This window comes from Elaeis guineensis, chromosome 6, assembly GCF_000442705.2.
Source record: "Elaeis guineensis isolate ETL-2024a chromosome 6, EG11, whole genome shotgun sequence".
NCBI lineage: Eukaryota > Viridiplantae > Streptophyta > Magnoliopsida > Arecales > Arecaceae > Elaeis > Elaeis guineensis.
The window spans coordinates 5,283,836-5,304,775 of record NC_025998.2 but is presented as its reverse complement, the minus strand read 5'-3'; the positions used below and the strand labels follow the sequence as shown (position 1 = coordinate 5,304,775).

Genomic DNA, 20,940 nt, shown 5'->3' with positions numbered 1-20,940 from the left:
TTTAAATAAATAAGAACCGTTACTATCTAGCTCTACTCCATATATGACACAGCAGTGAAACTAAGATTTTCTCCATAACTGAAATTCAGATGTTCTCCACACAAAGCAGACAAGGCTATACAGCTATACACACGAGCCATGTTTACAGTAACTGGAAAAAGAAAAGGAAGAAAAACTAGCAAGCCTGCACTAGAACTTTGCCTCCCCCAACTTTATTTTTTTGCACAAGAGGGCCTTACGATCACATCCAAGTTCAAGCACGTATAATTAATGAATGTGAAATAGTGACTTCATCCCCGGCAGCAAAATCACTTTCAACAAACACTAACCAGGCAGACCACACTATGCCAGAACTAAGATCAAAACCTGATACAAGAAAGAATATAGGAAAGCATGCTCTTGCCATTATACCCACCTATGCATCCTGGGATGTGACACACCCTGCTCTGTAGTGCCCCCAACCGATTGGCTTGTGCAGTTGCTTCGGAGGCCTGCACTGCTAGCCAGCATTGCCATTAGACTCCCTCCACGCACCCTTCCTTCTGGAAGTGAAGCTGACCCGGAACGGCAAGGGATCAGGTGGGCCATAATATTTTTCATATCAGAACCATTCCATCCTACAAAACTGTCTCCATCCTCGCCTATCCTCGACAATACATCTTCTTCAACAGTGATATCCTTCATTTTCTCAGTTTTAACCAGTGTTGGGCACTGCATAACTGAAGATCCCAGTGTGCTCCCACCATGAACACAATGATCTTGCACAAGGGCAGTATGTGCAGTGCAGAGACCAATCTTGCCCCTAGCAAACCTATCACAAGGCAGGGCACCAACACCAAAATTTGACCCTACATGGCCCCATGAGCAGCACTTACCTCCTCCATGTGCCTTGCAAAAATCAGTGCTCCCCTGGGCGCTCTTCCCACACCCTTCGAACTTGCATCGCTTGCCCCCACCATGCCGAACACAGAAATCCGTTCGCCCTCTAGCACTCTTTGTGCATCCAGGAACAGCACACCTCTTCCCGCCACCATGGGCAACACAAAACTGGGTTCCACCATGCACACTTTTTGGACACACACCTCCACCCTGAAATAAGCAGCGCTTCCCTCCACCATGTCCCTTACAGAAAGGAGTGCTCCCTTCAGCACCTTTAGTGCACCCCAAAAATGTGCACCTCTTTCCACCGCCATGCGCCTTACAGAGCATTGTGCTCCCTTGTGCGCCCTTTGAACATCCTAGGAATTGACAGCGCCTTCCACCTCCATGGGAGATGCAGAGGCCAGAGAAACCTTCAGCACTTTTTGTGCAATGCTCCCTCTGACACCTCTTGCCACCTCCATGTCTGATGCATAAACCAGATTTTCCCCTAGCAGCTCGGGTGCAGCTCTCATGGCTGCAGCGCCGACCACCACCATGGGCAATGCAATAATCAGTGCGGCCTTCAGCACTCTTTGTGCAGCCAAGGTATTGGCATCGCCGACCACCTCCATGGGCCTTGCAAAAGATGGTCCTGCCCTCAGCTCCCTTGTAACATCCAGGTCTCTGGCATCTTCGTCCCCCACCATGGGCTATGCATAGTCCAGAAGCACCTCTTGCTCCTTTCCCACATCCCTGGTACTGACAAGTTTTTGTGGTGCTGTAGCATTGCTGTGGATGAGAAACCCCGGAAGAACAGGCAACTGGGATTTTCATTGTTTGCATCATGGTTGATGCAAGGTCTGGGACAACTGCAACCGGATCAGCTTGAGCATGAATCTTTTGTTTGGAAGGAAAGCTGCTAGCTGTCTCTGAAGTATATAAAGATGGTGTCATATAACTTCCAAATATCCAGCAAGATGATGCTGATCCTTCATCAACTGTTGGCACTTGATTGATCACTATTGATGTGTCCAACCTGTTCTGAAGTTGCCCTGAGACGGGGGTGATACCAGCAATAACAGATTCAGATGGGCCAGTTGATAGATTAAGCTGGAGATCATACACCGCCCTTGTTCCCGATGCCTTGGGAGTAGCAACAGAGGATTTCTTAGGGTTGGGCATATTCTCATTGCCAAGATGAAGCTGCAAATTCAAATCCATATCTGCTGATGATTCCTCATCAGTTTCCTTCACTGAAGACATGGTGCAAGCAGTTGTTGAGCTACCCTTGCTAATGTCGGAGGAACTCAGTGACCGCCCTAAACCCAGTCCAAGTAAAGGGTGCTCAGGACCCTCCAATCCATTGATATCACCCCACTTCCTCTGTGTCTCTTTAGCGTTGGAACTATACAGATTGGCGATACCAGGGGAATCAATTCGCAATGTAACATCTGTGCAATATTCAGCTCCTGATTGAACGTCACTCCAAGAGCCAATAGCATGTAAAGAGAGGAGGTTGACAGCAAATCCTGAGTTAGGAATGCTGGTATTCATTACTATGTCACGTAGAAGACCTCTTATGTCAACCAGATATTAATTGAAAAAAACCAGTTAGACTGACTTCCAGGACAGATGGCTAACAATATTTAACTAAGTTAGAAACATCTGAAGGAATGCTTGCCACCTCCACTAACAAATCCTGATGTATCACAACGATCCATTTCAGGAAACGAAACACAATGTGGTTAACACTTGCTGTTGCAGTTAGGCTACAATATCTGATGATTCACAGCCAATGATGTCATGATCAAAAAGAGCAAAGCAGCCAAGAATTCCTGCTGCAGAACAAACAAGTGGAGGACAAATTAGCAGCATGAAAGAAATCAAGGCCAATCAATCCTTGGGCACACATTAGCTCAGTAATAACTCTGAATGCAACCCAAAAAGAAAAATATATCACGGAGAGAAGAAAAGCATTCTTGTCCACCATCAAACCTTTCAAGTCTTATCTCAACCTACACTTGCTTATTAATTTAATATACAGGAATCCTGAAAAATTTATAATTACTCTAAAACATAACTAACATTTTAAAGTATAACTAAATTCAGGGGTCTAGAGCAACAACAATGATAATAATAGTACTGGTCAGCACTCAGCAGGCTCAAGTTATGGCATTGCTGATACCTGCCATTTCAAAGTGCAACTAAATCCTGGAGTGCTTTGACAACAATAATAATGATAATGATAGCAGCAGTACCACTAATTAAACTGAAGTAAAAGGAAAAGAACATTCTCGATTATGAGAAAGTAAAGCCACTTTTAAGATTCATGCCAACAACTGAATTTCTTTAAGAGGGATCTTCCAACATAAATCAAAATTTCTGTCATCAGCACATAGCTTCACCATGATGTGACTGGTATCTAGGAATATCGTCTCAGTATGTATTGGTATTTACCGTACAACATGTAGCCTGTCAATTAGAATGGAACAATGCAAATGGTAAAAATTCTGTGATGCAATATGTATCAGACTGATGTGAAGCAGTAAGGGCCATAAAAAGCCTCTTTTTGCTTAACCACTTCCGCTTATTTTGGCCTCTTTTGATATGTAAAGACTCTTCTTTTGAGGTTTTGAAGGCCCAATCTAGGAATCAGACACGTTCATGATGTAAAAACATCACTTTATTATTAGTCTCATTTATTTCACAAAAATTTCATCTGTGTGATTAGTGTGTATATGAATCTTTTTTACGTTATATATGTATAAAACTAGATCATGGTTGCCATAAGCTTATACATCAAAATCCAAGCAGATATATGGATTCATTAATTTGCATATGTTGTTAATGTGATGAAAAACAAAAATGGAAACAATAACAGAATATGAATGTCGCGAAGAAAAAGAAGTAGATTGAGTAGCTGTACATCTGGTATGTTCTTATGGAAATATTATAATCTTATGATGTATCATTATCTGTTAAATGATTTATGGATATTGCTCAAAGTTTCATATGAATTAAAATTGTTCATTTGGTACATCAGTATGTTAGTAGTCCAGATATGGTATTATCAGTCTCAGAAACTTAGTGGTAAACTTGCTTTATTTTGCAGTACATTCATTGTATTACTACCAGTACAATTTACTAGTTGGCATTTGGGTTTTGTGTTGTTGCTCATGAATAAAAATGGTCATCTTGCATCAAATATTAAGTTATGTGATGCACATGTTGGAAAACAATTAATTTGCATGGATGCCATAATTAACAGAGCTGAGATCTTGTAGATTACTTTTGTCTAATGTTAATTCTTTTTCTAGAAAACAACTCTTAGCCCACTAAAAAAGAGGTTATAAATTGTCTAAATTAAAATTAAACCTAAGGAAAATGTAAGCCTGCAGCGCAAACCATGCCTATGCAATATGGTTGCTTGTCATGCATCCCAGTGCCACATCTAAAAACAGTATCGTACAAGTATTTACCATGCTAACCAATGATTGGCACAGGTTACCTGAATATGTGGTATGTTGGGCAATACAAAACAACTAAGATTACCAAATAAACTAACATGAACTCACAAACAGGCCTCTATGTGGGGAAATGGATAGTTATAAACTCCCCTTTCTAGGCAAAATAGATTAAGAGCCAGCAGTTCCTATCAGAAACGAGAACACATCCTAAAATTTCATAATGCAAAACTCAGAATTATCAGTTACCACAAAATCAAACTAGATTTAACCAAAATGTCTAAAGTAGCATCACTTCAAGTTTCAATAGAAGAAGACAAATAAGTTGACACTTGATATACAGAAAAACAAACAACAAAGTACTAATATATCACAAGGATTATTTGCATTGTACACCATTCGCAAACATTTAAAAAAAAAGGCAGCTAAAAACCAAATTAAATGGGATCACTAATAAGAGCTATTGAGACCCTCCCCCCCTTTAATTTCATCAAACAGCATGAATATTTCTAGCTTCACAAAAGTAGAACAATATTCTGTATATTTCAAAAGCTTGACAAATGAAACAAAAATTATGATAGTATGGAATATCTTAAACAGTGTGATGGCTATAACTTAAAGACATAAATCTTCAGAAAATTCGCATAACTTCATCATACAGACATTACACCATGGATTGAAGTGCCAATACATACCGGCCCATACCAATCATACTATGTTGTACGGGCAAGTATTGATACTGTTATGCCCTCAACACCATACAGTACGGACACAAAATATGACATCTCGGTCATGTTATGCTGGCACCAGCAGGCACATCATGTGTCGAAAGTCCATACCATGCCATAATAGTAAGCTACCGGCATGGGTAGTTGTACCAGTACTTTACACTTTGCACTACACTATGCTCCACTAATTCTAAGACCATCATCAGACTACAAGCACTATCACTGACCATTAATTATGCCTATAAACTAGAATGGCTAATAAAAGGTATGAATATAATAGACATTGTGGGCGACATAAGTGAATATCTTAATCAAACTGAGAACGTGGAAAATAACAAAGGCAGATCAAGCAGTAAATACCACTAGGAAATAATTTGATGATGCTCTGAGAGCATAGGGGTAAAACTAAAACAGGAACTAAACTACTTAGTAATTCTTTGCAAAATTCAATATAAGGCTAAGATATGGTGTACCAAGACTATAGAAAAGAAATCAAAGAAGAGAGGGCGAAGGACAAGGAAAAACAAGAAGAGTTGGAAATGCAAAATCCACCAAAATCTGAAATTCCATTAAAGATCCAAAGTCTGCGACTGCAACTTTTCTTGAAAGTTTATATAGACCTCTAACAACTCAGGATCCTCAGGACTTGTAAAATCTGGATGGCAGAGTTTTCTAGAGGACCTGTAAAATGAATAGATTATAAAAGTTTTACAAACACCAACAAGTATAATGCACCAACCTGGAAATAATCTGCTCCCTAATTAAGCTTAGAACTTTAATCTCCAAAAATTCAAAATTAACATAAGTATGTAAAATAGCACTTCTAGAAAAGACAAACAACCAGATACACCATTTAAACAGTAATTGAAACATCGCAGGTTTAACCATATCAAATTGCACTACTCTGTTAGACATCAAGTTTAACTCTTCAGAAGTATTGTCCTGAAGTTCAAAGAAGACTCCTCCAGCATTAAGACTTCCTTTCTGCTTGGCGGAAATATAACATGTTTTATCACAAGATTTTAAAAAAACATTACTCATCCATTTTCGGATTTTGATGGCATAAAAATAATGTCAATTATCCTTGAGAATCATCACATTAGAGGATATTTATCGATTATTAGGATGAAATGGAGGAGTTATCACATTCTTAGATAAAAGTTGATGCTCTTACAACACCCATTTGCTATTTGACATTTTGGAGTCTGCAATTATCATACAAAAGGAACATGGAAAGAAAATGCAAAAGCATGCATGAAGGCACAAGAAGCAACCTTCCAAAACAAACACTTGTTTCATCAAATCCAGCCAAAAGCTGGAGCTTCGACCAAGAGTTAAAACTATGCTTTCAGCTTCTGTTGTTTCTAACTTATATTATATGCACTTAGCTTTCTAAATCATATTGAAAATTTAAATCACATAAGACAGATGGCACCAACTATGTTGCAACGAAAGAAACAAATGAAAAAAGACAAAAAACCATTTTTTGATAAAAAATGTGTGGGAGAGAACTGCGACATGATCCAAAAGGCATAATCTAGCAAGTAGAACAATTAGCATTATATGGAACCGACTATAGATCCAAGACAAAAAATATATAATCTTAGTTTAATAAAATCAGGAAAGAGCTGTGAAGTACAATACAATTTGAAACTGCAATAAGATCTAGAAAATTTAATGGAGTGTCTGTCCACTTGACAAGACAACAAGATCAATCTAAAAGACTGAAAAGAATCACATGACCACTGAAAGTTTTAAGGATTCACTGTGGTGCCACTTCTCCTTACCATTTCACACTTTAAGGCTTCAACTATTCATACTTCCTACTGACATCAAAGTAGAACCCACATTGCATTTTCATCAGTATGCTACCTTTGTATGAGTGGTTTACTTTTCTTTTGTTTTTGTTTTTCGACAAAAGAGGTCATAAGTCCATTATTTTTCTAGGTACAATTTGTAGTGTCTTTTAAAAAGTTGATAGAAAGTTTTGATATACCAGTATACATACTCAATAGGATAAAACATCTACATGCACAAATTACCAAAAGTACCAAGAGAGAACACAGATAAAAAAAAGCAGGTCCATGATACTCAAGCAACAGAAAGATGGATGATAATGAAGCACTCAAACCACAGTTGTGATAAAGCAGTCAAAACCATACACACTACGGTGTTCTAAGAGGAATAAAAAGAAATGAGACTCGTGTCAATTGATTCAAACTTCAAAATGATTAACATAAAAAAAGACAAAGTATCCCACTAACAAAAAGATGGAACAGAAACCAGCTAGTCATTCAAATACATAAACCCAAAACCCATACAAAACATTACGCGAAGTCGAAAATAAAAAAAAATAATGCAAAAAAGACAACAAGCCCAATCTAAAATCCATGCCTTAAAAAAATGAAGACGAATAAGAAGAAACAAGAAAGAGACACAAACAAAGTAGAGATCACTACAGGACGATTGAAAGAATTTTGAAACAAAATCAAATCTCATTAAGCGTATCAGATAGATCTAGTACGAAAAAGAAGAGCACGTTAACAGACTAGTGTAAAGAAAAGCATGTTAACAGACTAGTGAAACAGAACGCACCAAGGTGTGAATCAAATGGAGGAAGCCACCCAGACCTCAGGATGCTCTGTTGCTGTGGAAGGGCTGTGTTGAAAGAATAAAGAGTCACAGGCAGGAGATTTATAGTGCCTGAGAAAACTTCAGAAATATCACCCATATACCAGAAAACCATCCAGGTTCACGGAATCCATGTGTGTTACTACCTTCCCCCTCTGAATCACAATAAGCTTAACAATAAGATTAACGACCATACAGGCCACCTCCTAAATTCAAAGTAAAGACGACCACTCTCATCAAAGAGCGAACTCAGAAATTGAAAATTAAGAAAGGTATGAATCAAAAGACATCAGTACAAAAACCAGATTAATTCTTGACCAAAATTCTTCCACTTTTGGGGGAAAAAACAAAAACTAAACCAAAGATGAACAGTAGCGAAATCTTGAAAGGAATTGGGTATTACCCATCAAGAATAAGGGATTAAAAACAAAAAAACAAAATTAAATAACTTTTGGAATCAAAAACCCAGAGGCTACAGAGAATTCCACTGAAAAAAAAAAATTCAAGAAAAATGGGCAAAAAAAGAAAACATCAGATTTTTTCCCCGAAAACCAATAATTCCTTGAAAAGAGAAGCACATCATGGAACACAGATTTCTTCGCAGGAGCAGCAGAACCGCGTAAAAATCTTCGAGGAAAAACACATTAAAGAATAAAAGCAATAATTCCACAGGCCAACAAAACGCGCACCTCGAATCGCAGGCGCCGACGCGCAACGAGTTCAGGAACTCCAGCAAGCCGAGATCCCGAGGGAGCGATGAAACAGCTAGGGCTTTAAGGCGGTGGAGGGAACGAGAGTGCAGCAGTGAGCGAAGAGGGAAGGAGGCGAGTCCGGAGGAGGACGACGACGACCAAAAAAGGGGAACAAGGACAGAAAAAACCGAGAGAGGGAGGGAAAATAGCAAGAAGAAGAGGGTAGCGCAAGCGGGAGCTAGGGGGCGGAAGGGTCCACGAAACAACATAAAAAGATCGAGTTCGAGGGGAGACGCGCACGTTAGGAGGAGTGGCGCAGGTTAGGCCAAGCGGTCCGCTGTTGCCCGCGGCTTGGCCCCCCGTGCCATGCTACGAAACCCAACTTCATACCCGACAGAGTTCTTGTCCACGTGACCTAATCAGGCTGTTCTTTTTACGGGGCATTTGATCTGATTAGAACCAAAAGCTATCAGCCGCGATATCAGCGACCATGTTTGGTACTATAGTTGGGGCATGTAGCGTTCCATCTTACGGCGCGTCGATGGGCCCCGGCCGTGGCGATGCGATCGGGTGAGAGGAGCGCGACGCCACGACACGTCACCCCTAACGTCAGGTTCCATACTTCCACGCCGGCAGCAGCTCGTCACCGTCCATGGTGCGCCGCCTGTGGGGCCCGCCGTTTCTTTTTTTTTTTTTCCCGCCTTTCTTTTCCTTTTATTGTTTCCGTTTCCTTTTGTTTCTTTCTCAGGTTTGCTGGATAATAAAATAAAAATTTGGGATAGTTCCTGATTACCAAGAGAAAAATATATTGAGGTTTGTTTTTTTCTTTTTTTTTGTGGAAATGAGCACGTGAACATTTATTCATAAAATAAAGTATGATGTTTCAAGGTTATACGTATATGAGATTGTGCTGTACGGAAAAAAATAGCACCAGCTCTATGTATAGTTGCAAGAGCCTGTGACTTATAGACAAAAACAGCATCAACTTGATGTACAGTATGTGAAACCAAATATGGTAGAAATTTGATTAATAGATCTGGGCCTGAGAACATAACAACAGCCGATAATCATATCAAGAGTCATAAGCAGCAAAGTGTAGCTGCTTGAAATATGTGAGGTGAGACAAAACCGTGAAAGCAATGAGATAAGTGGAAACCAGAATGTAACATGGTTGAAATATAGTATAGCAAGAAGAATCAAAAGCCTGGTAGCATTATATGAAGTTAGAGTGAACGTAGAGCTTTGGATTGAAGATTTGTACTACAGTAATAGAAACTTTGGCAGCTGATACAAATTATTGCACCATGAATATCAGGTTAGTAAAATAGCATGAACATGATGAAAGAACAAGCATTGTGAAATATAAATAGGTGAAATAATTTCCAGCCCAATGCCACAGCATAACAGAAACCCATAGAAGAAGATAGCGTAGGACAATAGAGGTATACGTACTATGACCATATGTCCACAGGGTGGAGATCTCCAATCAAGGACCGGAGGAGCATGAAGTGATTGTGCGGATGATAAGAAGAAGCACAACTCATCCGATAACCATGCACGAAGTTGATTTAGAGGCTGAAGAATAAAAAAGGTAAAGAGGAAAAGAACAAGAGCAAAGTGGCATTTAATGGTCTAGTTAGTTAATTATATGTGGCTGTTGGTGAGGTACTGTCATCTAATACCTTTTCTCCGTTTATAGAATTCTGACGGTAAAGAGTTTCCACAGAATGGCAGGATTTATTAGTGCTTGTAACTGTTGAAGAAAAATAAAAAGTTTATCTATTTTTGAAGTTCATAGGGCCTTAAGTGCAAAAATTTTATATGGTAAAAAACTTATTATTTTTTTTCTTTCGGTACAAATAGGTAATTACATCATTCTAATATGAGTGCAGCCTGAAAAATCAGAATACAAAATATCTCACAAAATTTGAAGATAATCATCACTTTCACAAGTCCAATCTTCGATATGCTCGGTAACAAAAGAAGCAGTCCAATTTATGGTGCTGTTTGCCTCTCAAAATACATGCCGGACAAACGATGCAGTAGTATGATGAAGAAACTTTCAGATATCGTGAAACAGTGGATAAATCTCGAGATGCTTCACCTGATCCAAAATCCAGCCGATGACTATAGTCAAGTCGTCCTCAATGAAGATCATCTTAGATCGTAGCTCATGTCTCATGCAGATAATGTCCGTCCAAGAGACGTGGAGCTCTGCTTTAAGAACAAATGGATCGAAGAGATGAGATCTTCTAGCAGTCAACAGTCTGGCGTTCGGATCCCAGATGATATAATCCGCACTATTTTTGTCATTTTTGATACTGCTATCAAAGTTGATCTTGATAAATTATGAAAGTTGAGGCTCTTAGAAAATGAAAAAAATCCTTCATGATGCTATAGATATAGCAAAAAAGTTTTAAAAATTTATGGTATCAAGAGATTTGATAACAATATTAAAATGATAGTACTCTTTGGCTAAGTAATGGGTTCTCCCCATCCCCTACTGCATAGGCATAATTTTAATTTTAAAAATAAAATTATTTTTAAATAAACAGATTTGATAGGTGGTGTGCACCATCCTAATACCTCGGGATGATTCCTTGATCATATCCCGACAGAACTCACCCTGGAAGGATGGTTTCAAGACTAAATTGCAGGAACTCAAAAGTCATGTCACATGGATGGAGGACACTTGCCAGCTTAGCCTTAGCATTGACTAGTATGCTGTACTAATAATTATTTTTAGTGGTCCTCCATAGGCGCAAATGCTTGAGAAGCTCATTGTCCATTTAATAGAAAGTAAAAAAAAAACACAAAGGCACAATCTTGAGATAAGTGGTGTCATCCTATCTTTTTATGGAAATTTCCAATCTGTGATATTAAAAGGTGCATCATTAAAAGTGAATGTCAAACTCAGTAGCCATAGATGGCATTTATTAAACATCGGCAAAGCTTCGAGAAAACACTGTGACAATTGCCCTCATGATTACATTTATTGAGCATAACCAACAGACTAATAATTTAAAATACTCAATGATTAGGAATCAGGTAACATGAAACTAATTAAGTACTATGAAAAAAGATTAGACTGGTAAAAAGTGCAACTAACCGTGCCATTCCACTGGAAAGTTGAAAAGCGATGATTCTTATCAAAAAAAAAAAAGCGATGATAGATACCATTCCTATGTCAAGAGAGTTCTAATAGTGGAATATCTTAAGCATGTGCATGGTGCTTCTCTTGGAACCATGTTATAATGATGTTTGGCCTAAACAATCCTAAAATGATTTGTTTGGCGTCAGGCTTAAATAGACCCAATCATAATTAAGGATTTTTTATATATACACTCTTATAAATATCCAGATTTACATATGTATCATCACAAAATTTACTATATAAGATATATATAATTTTTTATTCTTATAAATATATACATACAAAAAGAATAATTCATAAGGTTATACATATGAATAATAAATTTATGAGAGTATTCACTTAATCTTAAATTTCTGCAAGTGTAATTTTATAAAAAAAAAAATCCATAATTATATTGGACAACTTTATTTTCACTAGTAAGAATGGATACTAACATCACAAATTTTTCATAAAATTGTTTGAAAAAGGTAAAAATTTAAGTTGAATAAAGCTTAATAATTGTGATTATGATCTATATGATATCACATGATGATTCTTTTAGCCTCAAAATTATGATTGAGGAATAAGATCTTGAAATCATGTATCGGCATTCCCTACCTCTTTTTGCTAATGGAATAGCATCTCTCCATTTTTTTTAAATTTTTTTTGATAAAATTTTTTCTTTTCTTCATCTGAATTAGATAAAATTTGACAACTACCATATTTTATGCTTCCTCCTCCTTTGTGTATCGCTTCATGGAAACTCAGTGCTGCCATATTAGAAATAAACAACATAACAACTAACATAACCTATAAAAAAGCATAAAAATTAGTTGGATCATTAGTATAAGATAATAAGTATTAAAATGCACAATATATTATAATGCTTGGACATCTACGACCTAGCCACCGATTCACCAGTGAAACATTCTCCGCATCCACTCACCAAGACTTGGGGTGGTTATCCGTTATTCTCCGAGCATAAGAAATAGAAAAAAAAATAGTTTTATATTTTTATAACAATATCACGGCACCTCAAACCACGGCATACTCGGATGCTAAACCGGCATATCCTTGGATCTTCTCCCTTTTTAATTTATTTTTTATACTATGTCAATGTCAATGTATACTTCATCGTACATCCGGTACGTGGAGAAATAAAACTAAAACCTATGGGCGCCTCAACATCCGTGGGAAATACTAGATCGGGCATAATAAGTGATGGGACTCTGGGTTTGTTCACGGGTGCACGAAGGCATATGATTAACACCGTGGCGATGGCCCACCAATAAACTAGAGATAGGATAGGACTGGATCATATTCCATTTCCTTGTCCGAAACTATTCGGAAGTAAATAAAAATTTAAATATATAATTTATATTTATATTTATTAATAAATAAATATAGATATAAATAGATAATCATCCGATTAATATTTAAATTTTTAATTTTATTTTTAATTTTATTTAATTTAATATAAAATTTATAAATTTTTTAAAATAATATGTAATCATACTAATATATTATTAATCCGATTTACTATATATTTAGTATTGATTCTCTAATTATAAATTTAATTATTCGACTTTTATATATATATATATATATTTATATTTTAGTATCTGATTTGTATCCGTATCTGTTTAAAATAAATATAGATATAAATTTTTATATTCAAATAATATCTATATTTATATTTATAATCATCAAATAAAATAAATATGGATATGAATATATGGGTATTTGATTCATATCTGATCTGATTTTAATTTTAAAATAAAAAAAAATATGACCCTTGATATTTTTTATTTACTTTATGCCAAACTTACTTTTTTCTTCTTTCCCTAAAGTAAAAAATTTCTAGAAAGCCACCGACTCTACCAACCTATATACGTAAAGATGGGACGAGTGCTGGTCACATTCTTCTCGAAGATTTTGTGAACATTATTAGTTGGGTATCGAGATAGAATCAATCATTGGATACTTATCTCTTACCAATAGATATATAAGACTCATTTGGTTCATAGAAATTTTTTTTTTTTTAAAATATTATTTTTATAAATTAATTTATAAGAATATGATAGAAAATAATTTTTATATATTTAGTTGATCATTAAAAAAATTATTAAAGAATAGCTTATGTTTGATTCAGCATTCACTTTTCTATGAAAACTGTATAGAATATCTATTATATCCTTAAAAGATATAAGTCCACATCTTTTTTCTTTCAAATTTTATATAAATATAAATATAATATTTGTATAAATATAAATATAATATTAATATAATATAATATTAGATCATAATAATTTATTATATCAAAAATAATAAAAATATCACATAATGTAAATATAAAAATAATATAATATATTATTAATATTATATCATAAATATTAATATTATGTTATATTAATATTTATATTAATATAATATAAAAATATAGTATTAAAAGGATATTTTCAAAAAAAAGGCCTCCAATTTTCATTCTACAGAAATTCTAAAATTTACCTCCATTGTAGAGCTGTCAACGGGCTGGGTCTAGACCCGAGACCCACGGGTATTTATTTGATAGGTCTGGATCTGGTACTAGCATTGGATCCATTTATCCAGATCCGGATCTGTATCCGATAAACTATAATGTAAACAGATAGAGTCTGGATATTTAATACCCAAATCCGATAGACCCGGGACTCGATAATATAATATAATATATATTAAAAATATTTAATATTCCATCCAACACCGTCTCTCTATCTCTCAGTCTCCTCGAGGACCTCGATGGTGCCTCTCCCTCTCCGCTGCGAGATCCGCTCGCCGGCGGTTAGACCCCGACACCAACATCGGCCCTCGACTCCCTCCTCCAGCTCCTCGCTTCTGGTCCGTCCAAACTCATCCCTCCTCACCATCGACATCAAGGTCATGGCCATCGCCGACCGCAACCTCATCACCCATCTCGTCGCCGCCATGCGCTTCCTCTCCGCTGCCTTGGCCAAGGCCAAGGCCGGTTTCTTCGAGATCCACATCTCCACCTCCCACTCTCGACATTCTCTCCTTCTTCGAGCCCCCATCCTCTGGCTGCTTCCGTTAGGGCTACGATCGTGCCATGTTTGCCCTCATGCTCGATTTCCGTCGCGAGGCCAAGACCCCATTCGTCGTAAACACCCATGCTCGCTAGCGGTTGGGTCCTGGCACCAAGGCTGTGGATGGAGGAGATCCGAACTGCCTCTCCCCTACGAGATCTGCGCCCCCTCCCTTTGCCTCGCATCGTCTCCGCCGCCATCCGGGCCGCTTCTCCCCCTCTGCTACTGCCTTCCATGGCTCCGTCGCTCCGTGCGCCCTCCCTCTGCCTCGCATTGTCTCCGCCGCCATCCGGACCCCCTGTGACGAGGAGTTTCGGGTTTCGAAACCGGATCCGAATATCCAAAATCCATTAGGATCCGAGTTTGGTACTTCAAGACCAGATCCGTCGGATATTCGGATCCAGATCTGGTATCAGTAACTAAGATCGGATCCAGATCTGGATATTCAGGTTCCGACCCGAGTTCGACCCATTGATAGGTCTACTCCATTGTGGATTTTTCTTTCCATAAAATATGAAAATTGTATTCCCATGGGAAGATAATTTTTTCAATCTCTCTCCTTTGAAAACTCCAACCAAATAAGAGAGATTTTTCTACTTCCTAGGAATCACACTTTCTCCTTCCAATTTCCATGAACCAAACAAGTCCATAGATTATATTTGAAACATGTATCTTCTTTCATGCTTCATATGTTTGGAATATGACGAATAGAGCAACGAATTAGATGGCACCCTACATAGTGGATCATTTTGGTTGTCGATTCTCACCCAAATGCTGAGTTGGTGGGCCACTGGAGATCTTGCTTGTTTATACTCCAGATTAGAGAGATTGGATAAAATTGTTGCATGCCTCCATGGTGATGATTCGATGACTTCTATACTTGGTCGGCGATGATTCCGACTCTGAGCACCCTTGAGTCAACATTGGATGGCAAAGGAATCATTTTGGACTACACTCCAATATTGGCTCAGACCTTAAACAATAAAAATAAAAAGTCCTGTTGGGATATATCGACCGACCCCTTTTACGCTGACTTATCCTCGGGCCTGTCCGACCGACACCCGACTCTACCGACCGCACCGACTGACGACTACCGACAGTAGCTGCTGACATTATCTGACTAAAGGAGTTTCGGTCGGGCAGACCCATTCTGTTTCCGACTAGCCGAGCGGCGGAGTCCAGATTACCGACTCACCATCGGACGAGGGTGGTAGCCGATGTCCGACTCCCGCAATGCACCATACCGACCGACGGTGTCCCCGGGTCTTCACCCGACATCCCACAGTAGAATACTGACGTATGGTCGGTCAGCTCTCTCAAATGCCGTACGACTACTATGGGCTGCTGTCCTGACAAGGACATGCGGCGTGGCCGTCCTGGGGGCATCGTCCTGCCAAGGACATAGGTCAACCCCAGTGATTTGACAGCCCACGGTGACTTGTCAGTCTGCGGTGACTGACAGCCTTCGGTGATTTTACAACTCTCCGATTGTCTGCGTCATTAATGGCAGGACCATGCCGCGTTCTACTATAAAACGGGGAAGGCAACAGTGTTGAAGGGGAGGTTTGGCCAAGCTCCTGGACTCTCTTTCTCTCTCTCTCTCTCTCTTCATAGCTCTCTCCCGCTGAGTCCTTGATTCTTTTCTACTGTTGCCTAGTCTCCTCTTTGACTTGACCATTGGAGGGTCCCCGCCGGAAGCATCTCCGGTTAGTGTGGACTTCTCTTGCAGGTGCTCGTTCCCGACGATCAGACGATGAGGGGATTGGCCGCAACAGGTTTGACGCACCAGGTAGGGGGGATCACGACCTCCACAGAGCTTGAAAATCCTTTCGAGGTGACAAGGACCAGGGCTCAGCGATCGAGAGCCACCAGTTTGGCGAGGCACTCTTCCCATCGAAAAGAGGCCTCTCCTCCACCCTCCATGGCGGAATCCAGCTCTCCACATCCTGTGGTGACCACGGAGGTGCAGATCGCGGTGATCGTGCGGCAGATGACTGTGCTGACGGATGCAGTCAAAAGCCTTCAACAATAACCGATCCGGTTGCCGCACTTGCCGGCGGAGCAACCGGCGGCGCACCCGATGCCGTCCAGGAGCAGCCACCGACGCCCGTGTCGGTCTCCATCTCTTCCTCAGGAGCAGTCGTCTCAGCATTCCCATCGAGAAGGAGAGAGGCGGCCATGGCATGACACCCACTGGTCTCGACGTCCCTCTCCTTCCTAGCTGGAGCGAGCGAGGAAGGAGAAGCGGCCGCGGACACCGTCCACCTCCCTCTCAGATTCATCGGGAGATTCGACCCCTGGGGTCTCCCAATACCGACAGATCGACGATTACAAATGTAGGTTCGAAGAAATCGACCGTCGGCTTGCCCAGCTCCAGGTGGACAGACAGAAGTCTTCGAACGATGTCGACTTTCAGACCGCCCAACCTCTCTCCCGACTCATCCTCGACGAGTCGATTCTTAGTCGGTTCAAGATGCCCCATGTGGAGCCTTACGATGGCTCTACCGACCCAATCGACCATCTAGAGAGCTACAAGGCTCTCATGACAATCCAAGGGGCAACCGATGCCCTCCTTTGCATCGGCTTTCCCGTCACACTCCGCAAAGCTGCCAAGGCCTGGTACTCCGACCTTCGCTCGAAAAGTATCCACTCCTTCGGACAGCTCGAACATTCTTTCGCGGCCTATTTCAGCATCAGTCGGAAGCCACCGCGGACATCAGACAGTCTTTTCTCCCTCAAACCGAGAGAAAACGAGACACTACGACACTTTGTGACGCGATTCAACGCGGCCACGCTTAAAGTTCGGGACCTCAATGAAGACACTATCTCAGCCATGAAGAGGGGGCTAAGAGGGTCCCGATTTACATATTTCTTGGACAAGACCCTCCCCCAGACATATGCCGAACTGCTGGAGCGCGCATACAAATATATGCGCGCAGACGAAGGAGCTTCCGACCGATGCCAGACTAGGACCAAGGGCCCGAAGGAGAAGCGAAGGAAAGGTCGGGCCCCTGCCGAGCCTAGCGGGCCCCCGACCGACAAACAGGTCTCACCCCGATGACAAAGCTCGAGATTGTCCCGACGGTGGAGTTCGAGGCCGATGCGTCGCAGGTATGACTCCTATACTCTTCTCTCCACTCCTCGTGTGCAGATCTTGATGGAGATCGAAGGAGAAGAATATCTGCGACGGCCTCCACCTTTGAAGGCAAAGGGCCTCGACTGACGAAATACTGTCGATTTCATCAGGGCCACGGTCACAACACCGAATAGTGCATCCAACTCAAGGATGAAATTGAGGCCCTCATATGCCGAGGGTATCTCGAGAAATTTCAAAGGAGCCCACTGACTCGACCCATCCCCGACCGACGACCCCAACCGACTGAAGAGGCAGCGAACAACCAGCCCACGATCGGGGTTATCAACATGATTTTCAATCGACTGGACTGGGGGAGACTGCTGGAGGGGAGTCGACAAAGAAGCTGTGCCAAGATGATGTAATTATTTTTACAGATGAAGATGCTCGGAGAATCCAAACTCCCCATGACGACGCTGTTGTTGTCTCAGCAACAATAGCAAATTATGATGTAAGAAGGATCCTTGTTGATAATGAAAGTTCGACTAATATTTTATTTTACTCGACCTTCTCCCGAATGCGACTATCGGCTGATCAGCTCAAGAGAGTCTCCACGCCCCTGGTGGGTTTCACCGGGGAAGCTGTCACGGTGGAAGGAGAAATTACTCTTCCCGTGACAGCTGGAACCGAACCACGACAAAGCACCGCCCCCCTAATCTTTGCGATCGTCCAAGTACCTTCGGCCTACAACATCATACTTGGAAGATCCGAACTAAATGCCCTCAGAGCGATAGTCTCGATGTACCACCTACTGATTCGGTTTCTGACCAAAAACAGAGTCAGAGAGATGCGCGGGGATCAACAGCTCGCTCGGTGATGCTTCCAAATCTCTGCTCGGAGCAATGAATCGAAGGACTCCCTGATGGTCGACAAGTTGGACCAACGGGGAGAGGAAGAACGGGGTGAACCGGCCGAACAGCTGGTTTCCATCCCAATAGCGGAGAATCCCGAACGAGTGGTCTGGGTCGGATCCCAATTATCCGACCCTGAGCAATGGCAGTTAATAAAGCTGTTGAAGGCCAATGCAGACGTATTCACTTGGTCGGCAGCGGATATGTCTGGCATCCCCCCAAAGACGATGACTCACCGACTGAACATCGACCCCGGAGTGAGGCCGGTGAGGCAGAAGAAGCGGTCTTTTGCTCCCGAAAGACAAAAGGCCATCGACGAGGAAGTGGACAAGCTGCTCGAGGTGGGCTTCATCAGAGAAACCACATACCCCGATTGGCTCGCCAATGTTGTCATGGTGAAAAAGACTAACGGGAGGTGGAGGATCTGCATCGACTATACCGACCTGAATCGTGCTTGCCCGAAAGACAGCTTTCCACTTTCGAAAATCGATCAGCTGGTAGACACGACGTCCGGCCATCGACTGCTCAGCTTCATGGATGCCTTCGTCAGATACAATCAGATCTGGATGGTACTCGAAGATGAGGAGCATACAACCTTCGTGACCGCTAAGGGCCTTTACTGCTACAGAGTAATACCCTTCGAACTGAAAAATATCGGAGCCACCTACCAGCGACCGTCAATAAGGTCTTCAAAGATCAAATCAGGCGCAACATGGAGGTGTACGTAGACGACATGCTGGTGAAGAGCGCGCAGACTTCAGATCATGTCCAAGATCTTGAAAAAATTTTTCGCACTCTTCGACGACACCGGATGAGGCTGAATCCGACTAAGTGCGCCTTCGGGGTGACTTTGGAGAAGTTCCTCGGATTCTTCGTTTCTCAATGAAAAATTGAGGCTAACCCCGAGAAGATAAAGGTGATCATCGACATGTGGCACCCAGACACCAAAAAGGAGGTACAGTAGCTCAACAGAAGGATCATCATGCTCAGTCGATTCATCTCTCGATCGGTTGAGAGGTACCTCCCGTTCTTCAAAACTCTGAGACAGGTGAAGGATTTCTCTTGGCCGGATGAGTGTCGGCAGGCCTTCGAGGATCTGAAGAGATATCTGGCCTCCCCATCGCTGCTTGTAAAGCCAGAAGTCGGAGAAATATTGTACCTCTATTTGACAACCTCCTCAGAGGCGGTTAGCTCGGTGCTCGTCTGGGAGAACGAGAGCCAAATTCACCAGCCCATATACTACACCAGCAAAGTGCTCCACGAAGCTGAAGCTCGGTATTCAAAGGCGGAGAAAATGATATTCATCTTGATCGTGTCTGTGCAACGACTTTATCCGTATTTTTAAGCACACACTATCGTGGTCCTTACCGATCAGCCCCTGAGGGCGATCCTACGTCGTCCCGACACATCGGGACGACTGACGAAATGGACAGTGAAGCTGAGTGAGTTCGACATTCAGTACCGACCGCGACCTAACTTGAAAGTCCAGGTTTTGACCGACTTTATTGCGGAGTGCCCGACAACCGATCAAAAATTGGAAGCCGAGCGCTCCAAGGAGACTGCAACCTCTGAATGTGACCCCGGGTCTACCTGGGTGTTGCACATCGACGGAGCTTCCAATGCTCGAGGGAGTGGGGCCAGGTTCCTGCTCACCAACTCGAAGGGAGTGGTTACCGAGTACGCCCTTCGATTCGACTTCAAAGCCTCCAATAATCAAGCCGAGTATGAAGCACTCCTCGCTGGCTTGAGAGTAGTGAAGGAGCTTGGGATCGACAGCCTCAGAGTCTTCTCTGACTCCCAGCTGATCGTGGGACAGGTCAAAGGCAAATTCGAGGTGCGGGATCCGATCATGACAAAATATTTTCAGAAAGTGAGAGATCTCGTGGCATACCTCAAGTATTTCGAGATCTCCCACATTCTTAGATTAGAGAACGCTCGGGCCGACGCACTCTTCAGGCTTGCGACATCAGCCTACGACACTTTAGGCCGGACACTTGTGGAGAGTCTCGAGCAACTGAGCATCGACAGGGCCAAGGAGGTGCTGCAACTGGCGATTGAGCCGAGTTGGATGGATCCGATCGTTCAGTATCTAACCGACGGAACCAGCCCTGAAGACCCCACGGAAGCCAAACGACTATGGTGGGTGGCCTCCCAATATGTCATGATGGACGGTCGACTCTACAAAAGGTCGTTCTCCCTTCCCTTGCTGAGGTGCCTGGGATCGACGGACGCGGACTACGCACTCAGAGAGGTGAATGAAGGGATCTACGAAATCACTTGGGGGCAAATCCTTAGCCTACAGATCCTACGGCAGGGTTACTACTGGCCCACCATGAAAAAAGATGTGGCTGAGTTGGTTCGGAGATG

The 20,940-nt window shown here is 41.6% G+C and overlaps 1 protein-coding gene across 7 annotated transcripts; it reads right to left on the bottom strand.

The window, feature by feature from the left end:
• Positions 1-55: 55 nt before the first annotated feature.
• LOC105047534 (uncharacterized) lies at positions 56-8,633 on the bottom strand. 7 transcript variants are annotated; one of them, XM_073258982.1, is made up of 3 exons: positions 8,374-8,633; positions 7,649-7,839; positions 56-2,789 (listed from the first exon to the last, which is right to left on the bottom strand). In XM_073258982.1, the coding sequence occupies exon 3, from the start codon at positions 2,413-2,415 to the stop codon at positions 406-408; it is 2,010 nt and encodes a 669-aa protein (XP_073115083.1). In that variant the 5' UTR covers positions 2,416-2,789; positions 7,649-7,839; positions 8,374-8,633; the 3' UTR covers positions 56-405. The 7 variants fall into 7 exon arrangements, 6 of the variants coding, with proteins under 6 accessions (XP_073115083.1, XP_010924791.1, XP_010924792.1 ...); XM_010926489.4 differs by having other exon boundaries at positions 56-2,699; XM_010926490.4 differs by having other exon boundaries at positions 56-2,696.
• Between the last annotated feature and the right edge of the window lie 12,307 nt (positions 8,634-20,940).

Excerpts from the sequence above, each read along its gene's own strand:
- LOC105047534 (XM_073258982.1), bottom strand. The coding sequence starts at position 2,415 with ATGAATACCAGCATTCCTAACTCAGGATTTGCTGTCAACCTCCTCTCT.